At 49.4% G+C, this 16440-nt stretch overlaps 1 protein-coding gene across 1 annotated transcript in view; it reads left to right on the top strand.

Annotated features, from left to right (window-relative positions):
- LOC125368202 (protein FAM169B-like) overlaps positions 1 to 15059 on the top strand; it is a 38094-nt gene extending 23035 nt beyond the window's left edge. Inside the window, exons 6-8 of the mRNA XM_048369044.1 lie at positions 12297 to 12394; positions 14079 to 14154; positions 14869 to 15059. Of these exons, the coding sequence (XP_048225001.1) occupies positions 12297 to 12394; positions 14079 to 14154; positions 14869 to 15059 (365 nt within the window). The remainder of the gene's footprint in view (positions 1 to 12296; positions 12395 to 14078; positions 14155 to 14868) is intronic.
- Positions 15060 to 16440: the final 1381 nt, after the last annotated feature.

Genomic DNA, 16440 nt, shown 5'->3' with positions numbered 1-16440 from the left:
CTAGCATCTGTGGCTTATAATGATCCTGAAAATATATGCAGATATTTCACAGCGTTTAGACAAGAAGTTGGTAGGATTTTTCCCCCTTTATACTCAGCTACATATGACAAAGCTTTTGAAACTTGAGCGATAACTCCATCTGATGTGATTTCTCAGTCAGCCCGCCTATGCCTTTAGTTTCCTGGTGGGAATGAAATCGAATATGTCCCCAGAGAAATGTCCATTTGCAAAAATATTGCCGGAGGGAGGAAATCCTTGCATGCTTTAGAAATTTAGTTCTTCTTTTACAGGTTCACCATTTTGCTTTCTTTCTCCAGCTGAATTTTTCATAGACCCAACCGTCACCCACCGCAAAGCCACTTTTCTTCCCTTTACGTATTATTTTCTTAATGGGAGGGATTATGCACTGAGGTGGGCGATTGGAGGAGGAGCTGGGTTCCCTTCTGTGCAAGTGGCAAACTGGAGATCTAGCTTAGTTTCAGGCTGGACCGCTGAGGTGTGTGCCAGTAGGCAGACAGGCAGCAGGCAGCATCTTTGTGGCCCAACCCTGGCCAGAAAGCTGGACTCCACCACCCGCAAGCCAAGGTGCCCTGGTCCTGCGCTTTGTCAGGGTGTGTGGTGCCCTCTTGTGGCAATTTTCACACAGTGCAGTCCTGGATAGCAGTTGGTATTTACCAATTTGTGTGGCTGCTTGCATAGTAGCACATTCACTTAAACATTGTGTGGGGCTTTAATTGCTTAGCAGTGAAATGCACACAAACATGTGCTAGTGGCAGCTTTAGTCCATAATACATGAAAATGTGGGGAAAGGTGGAAAACTGATAATTGGGTATCTCCTTCCTTCTTTTCTTCCTTCCTTCCTCTGATATATCTTCCTTCCTTGGATTTCTTCACTAATTCATTTGATGACTGTTAATGAAGCGTCTGCAAATGCCATCTATTTAGGGCATTAGGGATACAGTTGGGAATAAGGCTGACAAACTGTCTGATCTCACTGATAAACTAATAAGTCCACAGCCTCCACTATTGGGAGATATAAGACTCTGTGAAACTGGGGATGGTGGCCAGCCTCTCAGGAGGCTGAGATCGGAGAACTGCAGTTTGGAATCAGCCTGGGCAGGAAAGTCAGTAAGATTCTTATTTCCAATTAACCAGCAAAAAGCTGGAGGTGTATCTGTGGCCCAAGTGGTCAAGTGCCAGTCTTGAGTGAAAAGGCTAAGAGACAGTGCTCAGGCTCTGAGTTCAAGATCCAATACCGACACAAAACAACAACAACAACACTTCCCAAACTCTATTCGTTGAATTAAAGTGCGCTGGAGTTTGTAAGTGCTTAGAATTACAATTTGCCGAACCAAATTTGTTAATTTATATGGTTCTATAAATATACTTAAAATTTTACTTATATAGATAACCATCAAGCAATATACTTATTGCTTAGGAAAAGTACGTTGCGTGTGTAAGTTCAGTGCAAATGCAGAACTGTATTTTCACACAGCTGTCTGAAACACACACACACGCACACAGATTTGGGGTTGGGGAGTAGAGAGGTCTGCGTGCACAGCTGTATAACAGGTGACTTGACACTTGCATGTGTGACATAGAGCAGAGAAAGGCCGGGGCTAGAGCCGGGACCAGCGGCTGACTGGCGAGCGAAGGTCACAGTGAGGGACGGGGGTCTCCCGTGGGTTGCTCAGCTTCGGTGTCACCCCCATTGTCTCCTCTCGTTTTCTTGCTTGGGCGTGGCAGCACTTCAGGAAGCTCTGAAGAGGCCACGAGTGGGTCCTGACCACCTTCTCAGGATGGGGGACCCCACGTCGCCCCAAAGCATGTCTTCTCCTTGCTCAGCACAGCATGTGGCTTCCGGGGCCGCGCTGATTTTGGCTTCCGCTCTGCTGCCTGTGTGGGGAGGGCGGGGGGGGGGCGGGGGAGGGAGGTCGACTAGGGATGACTGGAGCCGCTTTGTGCTCCTCTCTCTTAATGGTGCCAGCACGTGCCACCTGGGAATCGGTCCGACCCCTGTGTGTGTGTTTGAGGAAGGAATGAAACGTGCATTTCAGATGTGGCCACAGACCAGCATGTTGGGGCAGAACAAATGCAAGGCCATATCGCAGTCCTTTCGCTTTGCTTATTACTAGAGTCTTGCATTCTTGCCTGTGCTGACCTCAAACTGTGCTTTTCCTCCCTCTGCCTTCTGAGGAGCTGGGATTACAGGTGTGAGCCACCACACAGCCTCAATTCTTTCTTCTTTTTGTTACTATCAGTTGAACACAGGGGTTTCATTGTGATATTTCCAGACATATTCAATCATACCTTTACATCTTCTCTCCGTTTTAAAAGCCATTTTAATGACTTTCACAACTCTGTTTTCATATGTGTGCACAAATTACTTTGATAGCTGGGTGTTGGTAGCTCACACCTCGAATTCTAGCTACTCAGGAGGCTGGGCATATATTCAAAGGGCCGTAAGTCTGACACAGAACCTGCACACCTATGTTTATAGCGGCACAACATCAAAGTACAGAACCGGCCTAGGCATCCGTCAGCCAATGGCTGGATAAAGAAAGCGTGGTGAATATACACAATGGAATATTATCCAGCCATAAACAAGAATGAAATGGTGTCATTAGCAGGGAGAGGGAACTGGAGATCTTGGAGTTAAGTGAAGTAAGCCTGTGTGTTTTCTCTCTGATGCAGAACCTAGACAATAAAGGCTGAATATTTAGAGCCGTCGGTGCTTCCTTGCCAGCGGGCCAGCAGATCCATCTTTGTGTCTTGGGACTTTGGTGAAGTAACCATTCAATAAAAGAACAGTCTCAGGGAAGCCAGCCGACACCTTGATGCTCCTTGCCGGCTCCAGGCACGAGGCCACTGCGCAGCCTCGCTCGTTCCCGGATGGTGCCCCGGGACCTTGGCTTTTCTCCCCAGTTTGGCTTATGTTTTGAGGTTTCCCCTCAGGCTGGAGGCAGGAAGGGCCTTCACCTCCGCGGAGCCCAGGAGGGGGCTGGAGGAGGCCTGGCGCCAGGGCGCTCTCCATGTAAACACCTGTGCTGGCCACAAGATGGCAGCCTTGCACAAATCAAGGCAGGGCCCCGCTGGAGGTTGGCCAGGGCGGGCCGGGGCGGGACTCTGGGAAACCGGGGACACCTCCGCGGGACAGGCGGGACTGCAGGTGACCAGAGCTGGCAGGGGCTGCGCCTTCGACCAGGAACGATACATGACACGTGGTCAGACTGCTCATCCCTGCCTGTCCCTCCCTCCCTCCCCTGCCCTCCCCCCCCCTTCAACCTTGCCCTCTCCTCCATCTCTTTCCCTTTCTACCCCCTTTCCCTCCCCCACCCCGCCCCCCCAGCTTCCATTTCCCTTCTTCTGGAAGAAGTCCCGGATTCGTCTTGATTCTTGCCTGTGATCGCCCCCGGGTTACCTCTCCCCTAGTTCTGCGGCAGGTGAGCCCGACCTGGGCCGTTAGCCCCCCACCCACCCACCTGCACAGAGTGGGGGGGGGGCCCCCTCCGGGTCAAGCTGGCTCCTCCAGGTTGGTCCAGGCAGCAGGCGTCCCAGATGCTGATCGGAAGGCGGGAGTGGATGGAGATGACGGCTGCCATCTTGTGGCGACAGTGGGGGGCCGTCCACCCTGGCGGATCCTGTCCTCAGATCTGCTGAATGTGTCATCAGGGAGAAGAGCAGGACCGGGAAGCGGAGGGGGACCCGGCCGCCCTCCAGGCCCGATGGTCAGCACCTTGGCCCTCCATCAGACCGAGCGTGGACCTTGGGATGGAAGGGGGAGAGGGTGACCTCCAGATCTCCCCACCTCCTCTCTGTGACCCCAGGGCCTGCACAATTCCTGCCACAGACCCGGTGCAGGGACTCACAGAAGCGGAGACAGGCCATTTGCTTCTCGAGGGGAGTTTCTAGTGTCTGATCGCACCTTTGCTCTTTTGGGGTGCCTGTGCCTCAATTCCCCCAAGGCAGGGTGTAAAAGGAAAAATTGCTCTGGGTTGGCCCCGGACCTGAAGAGGCTTCGGAGATCAACAGGAGGGTTGAGTGGGAGATTTGGGGGGGCGGGGGGGGGGCTTCAGGAAGACTCGAAGGTGGCTCAGAGTCTAAGCCTGGGGCGAGCCCCACTAGGTGAGCCCCAGTCCACAGGGCACCCCCCAGGGACTCCAGGCCTCTGCTCCTGAAGGAGGAAGTGGTGAGGGTAACAAGCACAGGAACAGCAATAAGGAACCGCTCTCTGTGTCCTCCCTGCCCCCTGGTGGGGGCTGCCCTCCCCTCCCCTCCCCTGCTTACAAGGAGGCAGAAGCACAGAAACCAAGCCTTCTGACTCCAGCCAGGGAGCACCCCCCCCCCCCCCCCGGGAGGCAGTGAGAGTCCCAGGGAGATGTGGGGACCCCATGGAGGGGGGCTTCCCAGGTGGAGGCCTTCTTCCGGTTCCTGTGTGTTCACTGCTATCGTCAGAGCCCCAGAGATTGGGGTTACAGGGTTTCCTGGGGTCCCACGGATACAGTGGGGACCTGAGAAGTTTGGAGTGGGTCCCCACCCATGTCTGATCATTCTTCACCCCGCCCCCCCCCATGGGTCACCCCTGCTTGGGGGACTCTGCCTCTTCCTATGTTAGATCAAGAAAATTAGATTTAGGGGCTGGGGATATGGCCTAGTGGCAAGAGTGCTTGCCTTGTATACAGCCCTGGGTTCGATTCCCCAGCACCGCATATGCAGAAATCGGCCAGAAGTGGCGCTGTGGCTCAAGTGGCAGAGTGCTAGCCTTGAGCAAAAAGAAGCCAGGGACAGTGCTCAGGCCCTGAGTTCAAGCCCCAGGACTGGCAAAAAATAAAAATAAAAAAGAAAATTAGATTTAAACAACTTTACACTTTGTATTTTTTTTTTTTTTCTGATCCTTGAGTTTGAACGCAGGGTCTTACGCTGGCTTGCTTGGCACTGTTCTACTTGAGTCATGCCTCCAGCCTGGCTTTATGCCAGTTCTTTTGGAGATGAAGGCCTGTAGACCTTTCTACCTGGACTAGCCTCCGACTGGGATCCTCCCCATCTCAGCTTCCCAAGTAATTAGAATTCCAGTCGCCTGGGTACATTCTGAATCAATCTTAAGTTTACCAAGCTAGCAGAAATGCAGCTGTTCTGAGGAATTCTCAGTACCCTTTATCCAAATTTGCTCTGCACGTAAGCCTTTTCCTAAAGCTTTTAAGGGTAAATCGCATCTGCCACCATCCTTTCCGCTTACACATGCAGCATGTAGGTGTCACGGCTGGAGATGGCAGTTTCCATGATTGCAATATTTTCAATCTACATTCCTATAGCGCCTTTACCCCACATATGCCGATTTGATCCGCTGACCTAATCAATGCCCTTGGTAGCAGCCTCCTCTCTCCTGACCTTGTAGCACAGGATCGGGTGTAGGGACAGACAGAGCATTCCTGCATTGAGTGGTCAAGCGTCTTTTGCTCCCGGAATCTGGAATATACACCCAGTCTTTCATGGTACATTTTTTTTTGCAGCACACAGGGCCTCTGCCTCTCCCCCCTTTAAAATAAAGACTGTTCTCTATGCTGGTGTAGTTATGCTGGGCCTCAGCGTAGGTCATTTTCTTCTCCAGCTGCCACATCTGGGGGCAAGTGCAGAGCCAGGTGTCTGTCATAGGTCAACCTGCTTCTGCCTCTTCCCTCCCACCCTGGGGGAGGGGTGGACATCAGGAGTGGTTCTCTTTCAGAGAGAGGCTCTTAGCCCGGGTAGAACACTTTAGCAAGCCTCTGGGCTTCTAGAAGGACAGCTGGCTTTGGGCTTGAGCGGTGCTGGAGGTTCCCACACTGCTCGGATGCCCTTCTCTCCATCCTGACTGCCAGGGCTTCGTGCTGAATCTTCCCGAAGGAACCCCGGGGGCCGGGAACAACCTACCTTTTACCTCCTTCCTGGTCTGGCTGCAGAGTTAAAAAAAATACTAACATATCTGTGGCAGGGCAGGGTTTGGAAAAATGGTTGGAAGGCTTTTTTTTTTTTTTTTATGTTTGGGCCACTTTTCTTCCCTTGGACCACTGCTAAATTGCTTAAGTTCTAGGACAAGTTATGTCTGGCCATAGGCAAAGGACGACCCACCAATTGAATGTCTCTACACGTTAGATCTCCCCACTCCAAGTTTTTTTGTTTTCTTCTTCTTTTCTTTCTTTTTTTTTTTTTTGCCAGTCCTGGGCCTTGGACTCAGGGCCTGAGCACTGGCCTTGGCTTCTTTTTGCTCAAGGCTAGCACTCTGTCACTTGAAGCCACAGCGCCACTTCTGGCCGTTTTCTGTATATGTGGTGCTGGGGAATTGAACCCAGGGCTTCATGTATATGAGGCAAGCACTCCTGCCACTAGGCCATTTCTCCAGCCCCTCAGTTTGGCTTTTGATATGCGATCCACTCCTAACACTTACAGCCATGAGTAGATACTTGTTATGAGACAAGCACTCTTGCACTAGGCCATATTCCCAGCCCCCCACTCCAAGTTTTGACATCTTAAAAAAATAAATGTCTGCATCCAGGTGCCTGTAATTCTAGCTAGTCAGGAGGCTGAGATCTGAGGATTAAAAGCCAGGGCAACAGGAAATCCACGAGATGCTTGCTCCCAGTTAGCCACCAAAAAGCCAGAAGTAGAGCTGTGGCTCAAGTGGCAGAACAGTAGCCCTAAGCAAGAACACCAAGGGACAGTACCCATGTGCTGAGTTCAAGCCCAGTACTAGCACACACACCCACACACAAAAAAATGTCTGCAGATGTATTCTAGGTCCCCTGAATATCCCCATTGTGCAGGATGAGAGCCACTGAGCCCTGGGGAGACAGACAGACAGATAGACAGACAGACAGACAGAAAGACGTGAGCCCACAATCCAGCCAGTATGGCTGTGCTCAGGGTCTGTGTGGAATCTGTGCAGGGGTTCTTCTTCTGAGGCTAGGTCCTGGGATTAGTGCTAGCACATGTCTGATATGGGAGAGTCCTTGACTGTAGGCTGCTAAATAAGATCTTGGTCAAGAAATGAACTATCTTCGTATCATGGCAGGATTCTAGATGCTCTTGGTTGACACCATCCATGAAAGGTCAGTAGACTCTTGGACATTTATCCAAAAGATTTCAAGTCAAGATACAGCAAGACAACCATGTTCATTGCTGCACTGTTCGCCATAGCCAAGGTATGAAAACAGCTCACATGCTCGTCAATGGAAGAATGGTACAAGAAAATGCGACACACACAGACACCCCCCCCAATGGAATTTTACTCATCCATCCAGAAGAATATTATATCATTTGCAAGGAAATGGATGGGCCTGGAAAAAATAGTTAAGTGAAGTAAGTTAGGCCCAGAGAGGCAAAGGACACATACGTTCCTATGTGGAAGATAAAGTAATACACACACGCATACATGCACACACACGGTCATATGCACATGTACACAAACATTAACTACAGTATGGTCTATGCAGGGGAGGGTCCCACTTGGTCCAATGGTGTAAGTCCTTTGGACAATGAACTCATAGTCTAACACAATGAATTTCAGGAAACTGGTATTTGGGGCTATTGGGAGGAGTAACTCAAGGGTTGGGGAGGCGGATGGATGGAGAGGAAAGGTGAGTGAATGCAGTTCTAAGGTTTAGTGTACATATGTGACAATGGAACTAGGAATATTGAGGGGTTGGGTAGGGATGGGAGAGGCAGGGAGAACAATGAAAGAGGTGAAATGGATGAGGTGTACTGTACTCATAAATGGGCATGTTGGATTTGTACAGCTACTTAAGGATAGGAAAAAGATACAATGAAAAAGCCAAACAAAAATAGCATTATAAACAGCCAGTAGTGGGATCTGTGGGTCAGGTGAAGATGAAAAGCTCTCCCCCTCGTTCTCTCTTAGTCTGTCTTCCCTTGGGGAGTAGCCGTAAGGCACAATGAGGTGCTATGGTGGCAGACCTACACCTTGAGGGTTTCCCGCTTGTCTCAAAGACCCTGTTCCCTTGATCTAAGAGAAGGCAAAGATGGGAATGCGAATGGCTCTCTTGGTACCAGATCCGGGATCCGGGGACCAGCTGCAGCATTTGGTAAATGTTAGGCAGCACTTGGTGCAGGCGGGTGTCATCTGGCAGGGGGACCCCCCACCAGAAGGGAACTGACTCAAGAATTCCACAGAAGGTGCTGGCCACCTGCTTCCCCACGCGTTCCTCCCTCTGTCCAGCTGAGTTCCGCTGATGGGCCAGCCATGACAGGCTTGCTCCTCTGGGAATTCCTCTCAGGAGACTGTGTGTGTGTGTGTGTGTGTGTGTGTATACATCTGTCTTAGCTCCTTGGTCGATGCACACTTGTTCCAAGTGCGACAAGATGTTTCTGGAGAGGATTTATCTTGCCCACTTCACTCTGGAGAAACATCCTGCTTGCCTTGAGCTCCTCAGACACTTGTGGCTAATGACAAGCGCTGTAGAAAACAGGACATCAACATGGAAACTTCCTCTGTCACAAGACACGCTTCGGTTATTTTTGGCCATTGAAATGGCAGAATTGGAAACTCCTTTGAGAGTGCGCGCTTTTCTTTCTTTCTTTCTTTCTTTCTTTTTTTTTTTTTTGAGACCATATGCTTTAAAACAGTGAGGCTGACGGTGGTGTTTTTGATGACAATGACAGACTCACGGTATTGAAAGGCATTTTGGCGGGCCTCTCTCAGTCACTCATGCTGCAAACCTTGCAATAATCACTGAAACTTCCTTTTTTTTTTTTTTTTAAAGCACATGTATCATGATCAACAAGTTACCAAGATTTAGCCAGGCCTGGTAAGTCACGCCTATAATCCTAGCTACCCAGGAGGCTGAGGTGGGGAAGGATTGTAGTTTGATGCCAGTTTGGGCAAAAAGCAAAAAACTGGGTGTGGTAGAGCAGATCTGTCACCCCAGATACAGGAGGGAGCATAAGTAGGAGGGCTGAAGCCCAGACTGTGCTGGGGAAGAAGCAAGCCCCTACCTCAAAAGTCACCAGAACAAAACTGCGACATCTGTGGGACATTTGCTCAAGGGGCCGTGCGCATGCCTAGCAATGCACTGCCCTGAGTTCAACCCCCACCACTGCCCAAGAATGGAAAAGAAGGTTTCTAGAGCTTACGTCTGTGGCCAGATGTTCTGTTATTGCATCTTTCCTATGGTAAAAGTTGTCTAAAGATCTCTTCCCTCATCTCCTGGGCACCCCGTTATACCAGTTATCTATACTAGCCCCACATGTATAGGTCAAACATAGCCCTAGGAATAATCACGGCTCAAGGAGTACCAGCGAGGTGTCAGGGACTCCTGTTCCTTCCTTGTAATTGTTACCACAACTCTGTAATTGTTATTACAACTCTCTTGGCCATATCGTCCTCCCCCCACTTTCTTTCAAAATAACACTAAAAGACAAAAGGGCTACATAGCTTGTATAAACTAATTGGTGGAACCCAACGGTGGAGGCATAACCCACGTTTGTTTTTATTGTACTTAGTAATTTTCCTTTCCAAAATTCAAGAAAAGGGATGAAGGAGGGTGCCCTTCCCTTTCTCTTGGGATATTATTCTTGAAGATTTCAGCACCTTCTGATATTCTGTGTTTGGTTGGATATCACATTCATCCATTCATCCATCATTCATTCATAAAGTCACTCACTTAGTGGGCTTTATTGAGAATCAGGTGCTAAGTTTTGTTTAGTGGGACTTAGATATGAATTAGTTATAATTTATGCCTCCAGTTTTAATGGACCTGAAACCTGGGGATGGAGACAGACAGACTCTCTCTCTCTCTTACACACACACACACACACACACACACACACACACACACACATACATGCACACACACAATGTTACAGGTATGTCCAAGAAGGTATGGGCATATACTGTAGCCAGGGTTGAGTTGTAGCGGACAGAGTGTTAGGAGGCTTTGCCTTCTATTTCTTCTTGGAAATCTGTGCATCTCCCATTCTACTAAACCCACAGGTTCAGTCCATGCCATTAGTACCTGCCGTGACCTTTCAGCATCTGAAGGTCACACTGTCAGTGGCTTCTGTATGGCAACCTCCTTCCTTGACATGTGCGCACTTCATACCTGTCCTCCCGTCCCCATACCGAGTCCCCCAGCAAAGTCATCATCATTTTCTCCCCAAGAAGGTTAACAGTCTCCCTGAAAAGTGACGGGATGGAAGCCTGGCTCTTTGGGGGTAGGAGCGGATGTCTCCAGTGTGGGGTCTGTCACTTGCTCTTTAATAGCTTAGGGTAGGTTGCCGACCTAGCCATCAGGAACAGATGAGAAGACACCCCTACCCCCTGCTTATGCACTCCTAAAATGGCTGGGGTAATTTGAGCAGAAACAGCTTTGCAACTCTGGGGAATTAAAAAAAATGTAATTCTCATGTATGAAAAGTGTGAACCAGAGTTGCTGTGTTCCCTTCTTGTTTTCAAAGCCTCAACAGGCCAAGTCACATATCTGGGTCAGAGGGTCTATTGATTACCTGCCAGGCCTGGAGGTGTGGGTGATCAATAAAGCTAACCTACAGGAAAGGTGGCCTTGAATGTGGAAATACCAGCATGCTGACCATCCCTTCCTTCTGCTCTGTGATTGGGTGGGGAAGCAAAACTTTCTCAACTGGAGTCACAGACACCCTGAATTCTGACAGTGCTCCTACAGCCGAGACTTTGAAAGGTAAAACAAAAGTACCGAAACAGGAGGAATCGAAGACAGGGATTTTGTCTGCAGGTCCTGAGGAGCATGACCTTGACCTCTGGCTAATGTTTGATCAGGTGTTAGAATAAAACATTTGAAAATAAACCTGGTTCTGTGTGGCCCATGATGGGCCTGTGATGTAGGAGGCAGGTGGTGCCCGGATGGGCTCAGGAAGGGTTCAGGATGGACCGCTTTCTGGGGACAGGTACCAGAGCTTGTGTTCGCATCCTCCTGGGTCTGCTGGGGAGTCTGATCTGAAGATTGTGTTGGGAGGAGACATTGTGGGAGCTGCCTTAGCCCATGGATCTGCTTCCCAGAGTCTAGTTCCCTTTGCTTCTTTCTGAGGGATCCTGATTTTGTCACCCGCTCCCCTCATGGCTGTGGAAGGCCAGAGATGTGGCTGAAATACCAGCTAGTGGCAGCCCTCGGTGCCTCAGCGGGGTACAGCCTGAGCGTGTGACCTACCTCGGCCCGGCCAGGGAAGTTTGAGGTCACTGTGGGTGAGGTGTTGTGTCTCTTGCAGGGTAGGAACAGCTGGCCTTCCCTCTCACTTGGTGCAGCTCACTTGTTTGATGGCCAGCCGTCGAGGTGAAGTTAAGATCGTGGGCTGCCATCCCTAGAGATGTGTTGAGCTGACAAATCAATGCCCTTTCTGGATACCCTGTTAGAGGAAGATATCTGTCCATCCATCCATCCATCCATCCATCCATCCATCCATCCATCCATCTATCCATCCATCCATCTACCTACCCACATCATCCACCATCCACCCATCCATCTATCCACTTACCCTCCCATCTACCTACCCACCTACCTACCTGTCTATAATATCTCTCTCTATATATCTGTAATATCTCTTACTATCTATCCATCTGATATATACCTATATCTACCTATAAATAGATCTATATCTTTATTTTTTGTCAGTGCTAGGAATTGAACTCAGGATGGGCCTTGGGCTTGCTAGGTGGGCACTCTACCGCTTGACCCATGCCACCAGTCCCAATATCCATATTTGAATCATGCTATCCTTTTGTCTGTGAGGTAGGTCCCATTCCCTGTGGTTTCTCCATCTGTTTATTGTTGTCTCACTTCCTTACAATCCTATCAGAATAGTTAACCTCTCTGGAGACAGGGTTTAGAGGGAACAAAAGTGTTAGTGTGTCTTTAATGGAACCCTTGGGCATTCAGCCTCAGGCAGAATCTCAGACTTCCCTTCCAGACAGGACCGTGAGTAGTACCCAGTGTAATGGTGTCTGTCCAGTGGAGGGGAGTTTCTGCATGAACCCACCCAGCTTCCCTATCCTGCACCAGCAGGTGCCCCAGAACAGCCAGGTCCTAGGTGCTGGAGCCAGCCAGGCACAGCGAGGCACGTGACTTCATTGGGGGAGGGCCTGAGCACTGTCCCTGGCTGCTTTTTGCTCAAGGCTAGCACTCTGCCACTTGAGCCTCAGTGCCACTTCTGGCCATTTTCTATATATGTGGTGCTGAGGAATCGAACCATGGCTTCATGTATATGAGGCAAGCAGTCTTGCCACTAGGCCATATTCCCAGCCCCTGGGGGAGCCTCTGTTCACTTGCCATCCCCAGAGGGCGGCCATGAGAAACCAAGAGAGCACCGCGTCTTCCCCGTGGTAAGTAAATGCTCCTCGCTTTCTCTCCTCCTCTCCCGTATTGCAGCCCTGAAGGTAAGGAAAGATTCCAGTGGTTTGGGAGTCACACACATAACAACATGGATGCTGTGAGCAGTGGTTGCTTCAGCTCCCCACCCTCTTTCTTTCTCCTCTTGATTTGTTCCCCACCAAGAAGCCTCCATAGCTAAAGCATCAACAGGACTCAGTGAGTCATTTCTGATTCCTTAAATCCAGGGGTGAAAGAAGTTCGAAGTGTCTTTCTTTTTGCCAGTCCTGGGGCTTGAACTCAGGGCCTGAGCACTGTCCCTGGCTTCTTTTTGCTCAAGGCTAGCACTCTGCCACTTGAGCCACAGCGCCCCTTCTGGCCTTTTCTATATATGTGGTGCTGAGGAATCGAACCTAGGGCTTCATGTATAGGAGGCAAGTACTCTTTCCACTAGGCCATATTCCCAGCCCCCAAGTGTCTTAATGCTGTGGTCTTGTAAGCAGAACTTGGAGCCCCAAGTCTGATTGTGTGAGAGATCAAGGAACCCACAGGACATTCATTTTGAAATGAGGTAAGCCTGCAAGCAAATATCACTCATTATTAGGATTTCCATCTTTTGGGGTAATAAGGCAAACCCAATATTTTGGACTGAACCCCACCTATTTCACAGTTGGTTTTGGTTACCTGTTACATTTCTGATACCCTGGCTCCATGGTCTAGCTCAACAAAGAGGGGATGTACTACTAAGTAGGCAGTTCGGAGACCCAGAAAGCTCTGGTGGATTGAGTGGGGGATGACAGCTCATAGCTGGGGCACAGAGTACTATGCACCCCTGAAGGTTCACGACTCACCCCCCACTTCCTCCTTCCTGGCCCTGTCACCATCTACCCTCTGCTGCCCAGGGCCCTTCCTGCTTGACCATCCTTCTGCTTTAGATCTCCAGTTCACCCATGTAGAAACGAGAGCACTATGACTAATTATAAAATCATTATATGATTAAACTCAATTAACTTCAAATAACCCTTGAAATTTGCTTAATGTCAGCCCTTGCCCTGCTTGAACTGCTCAGTATTGCTCTCTTTAGGAATTCTGGGAGGCTGAGGGGATTGTGGTCCGGTACCTGGAGCCTGTGTGGGCACATGCTGAGTCTTGGTGGGCGGAGCAGGGAGGGATGGCCCAATGCTAGGGCCCTGAGTGCTGGTAGAGTGGATTGGGAGACCCCGTGGATAGAATCAAGGAGTCACCAACTCTGCTGGGGGTCAGTCCCTGAATTCCTGGTGGGAACTTGGAGAGGACTTCTCATATGGGCTCTGTAGTTTGTTCTAACTCTTCTTTGGTGTCCATTACAAGTTAAATGGTGTAGCACTAATAGTTCTGTGTTGAAACGTTCACCCTCAGTGTCTCAGATAGGATGGTGTTGGGTGATACGGCTTTAAGGAAAGGTGGTTATGGTAAATCAAGGCCATTCAGTTGGGCCCCAGCCCACTGTGATCAATGCCCTTGTCAGGAGAGGCTGTTTGGACAGAGAGAGACACCTACAGAAGGAAAGTCATACTGTCTGGAGACCCAAGAGGTCACACAGGCCATGGAGGGACCTCCCGGGGAAGCCAGCCAGCCAGTACCGTGGCTCTGGACTTCGGAATTATGAGGAACTTCTAGTTGTTTAGACTCTCCAGCGTGTAGTGCTTTACCGTAGCAGCCCCAGCAGAAGATTCAGGTACCCTCAACCCGTGCTTCCGTGTTCCCTTGAAGAAGATCAGGAGAGCTGATGGCAGAGACGCCGGGCAGAGCCCCTTCAAGGACAAGAAGGAGAAAGGGGAGGGTTCAGGTGGGCAGCCCAGCAGGCAGGGGCCAGGCCAGCACCTCGCTGGCTTTCAGGACCCTCTAGAGGATACAAGATGTACCTCAGGACTGGTGGACAGCTCAGAGCCCTGACTTTCTCTTCCGTGAAAAGGAGGGGATGGTAAGAGCATGCGCCTTGCAGGGCTTTGAAGACTCATTGAGTTAATTGGACCTCAAACAACAGGGGCTGAGAGGAAGTAAGAGCAGCTGGCTTTCTATTGCTGTGAAACAAACCATCCCAGACTCAGTGGTTACAAATGACCTGCTTATCTCTTCTCTCCCTATCTGTGGTCTGTCCAGCCAGAGGTCTAGCCATCCAACCACAGACTGAAAGTTTATTTTTTTTTTAAATTGCATCCCTAATGAACTGGTATTGACTTCTTTTCCTTGGCATTATTCCCTGAATAATACAATTGAACAAGTATTTACAAAGAATTTACATTCTCTCACGTGTTTAGTCATCTAGACATGATTTAAAGTGTATGTGTGGGTATGTGGGTCCCATAGAGGCTCTGTACAACACTACAGCACTTTATATAAGAGATTCAGTTGTCCATAGATTTTGGTATCCGTGTGTGTGTGTGTGTGGTGTGTGTGTGTGTGTGTGTGTGTGTGTGTGTGTGTTCCAGCAACCAGTTCCCCTAGGATGTCTGGTGTCCTAAGTCCCTGGCTTTATTCACCTGGGCAACCTGTCCTTCAGATTCCCAGCCAGACATGGTCCACCGTACCCTAAAACTTAGGGGTCCTCTCCTGGCTCCCCAAGGACCTGGAGGAAGCACCACCTTCATCAACAGCCATAAAAATGGAAGCCAGATGGTCAGTACCCAAGGCCCTTCCCTGTTCCTGGGGGCCTCACGGTCACTGGCGGCTCAGGCCACTCAGGCCCAATAGACTCGTGCTCTGGAAGGCAAGTCCATGAAGGCCCAGGCATGCTGTGCTGCCCACATATCTCTGGGTCTGTGTCTTACGTAAGTTCCGCTTACGATGAAAGATGACCACTGCTTTCCACCAGGCGGGTTTGTCTTATACCTGGGATGTACGCTAAGCTTAGCCACTGAGAGGGAACAGACACTCTTGGTTATCCTTTGCCTAACTTGGACAAGATTGTATTTTTCCTTCCTTCTGGCTCTCAGGAATCAGCCCATAACAGGAACTGGGCTCACCAGTTGGAAGAGTGCACTTCTGTCTTCAGGAAGGCTTGCACTGGCTCACTTTATTTATCTTCCCATGATACTTAGCGGCAGGTTTCACACCATGTTGAGGCCTCTAATAAATATTGTCGACTGATTCACTGGGAGTAAGGTGGTCTAGGCATGCCTTCTGGAAATGTCCAACCTCTTTTTATTTTATTTTATTTTTGCAGTTCATGGTTGTGGAATGGGCCTTTTGGCATTTATCTCGGAAGGGCGGTGAGCAAAAAGGGCTGTGTGATTTTATTGTGCGAACCTCCATCAAAGCCAGCGCTGCGCTTCCGTCCAGCTCTCTGCCTCATTGCTCCTGGGTTCGCTGCTGGTCCAGATGTTGATACCCACTAATAGGCCCTGGCTCTTCATTTAGAATATTAATATTTGTCTACAGAAAAACTGAAAACCAGTGGGGACCCAAGGAGTGTAGGACACTTTGTCATGTAAGGAGAAGATGGCATTTAGTTCAGAGTCTGCAATTTGTCAGTGTTGTCTTTATTTACTGCTGTTGCTGTGATTAAGGACGGAGGGAAAGGAGCATCTTTTATAAAATGGGAAGGGAGAGCACTTCTGGCTGAGCCTGTGGGTTTCATTCAGATGTTAAATATCTTTCGGAGGGTCAAGTGCTTCAGACCTGGAAGTGTTGTCCTTTGAGCAAAACTAGCTCAAATAAGAAAGATAATCAGGAGAGTCAACCTGGGAGGCTGCCACGCAGAAGGGGTGAGAGGTTCTAATTTTACAGGAAGCCAGTGTACCAGCTCTGGGGCTCTGAGCAAAAGAATTTGAAGTGTGGATAATTTCATTATGTAGAGAGACGGCAGCCTAGGAAATCTTCCTTCTTAAGAAATGGAGGGTTTGTTCGAGGTTGATTAAGTTGGAACTCTCTCACCAACAATTCTTTTTTTTTAATTTAAAAACTTTTGATTAATGTGTATTAATTAGATGTCTGGATAATGCTCAGGGTGTATTTCAATATCTGCCTATGGTGTGTATTGATCAAATTCAGTCTCCCCTGATCTTCGTTCTCTTCTCCCACCCCCGCCCTTTCCCAGTCACTATACCCCAGTGAGCTTAGCTTGTTTATTTAT

Source organism: Perognathus longimembris, chromosome 20 (genome assembly GCF_023159225.1).
Source record: "Perognathus longimembris pacificus isolate PPM17 chromosome 20, ASM2315922v1, whole genome shotgun sequence".
NCBI classification, from domain to species: domain Eukaryota; kingdom Metazoa; phylum Chordata; class Mammalia; order Rodentia; family Heteromyidae; genus Perognathus; species Perognathus longimembris.
The sequence above is the reverse complement of the archived record's forward strand: the minus strand, read 5'-3'. Positions and strand labels throughout refer to the sequence as shown.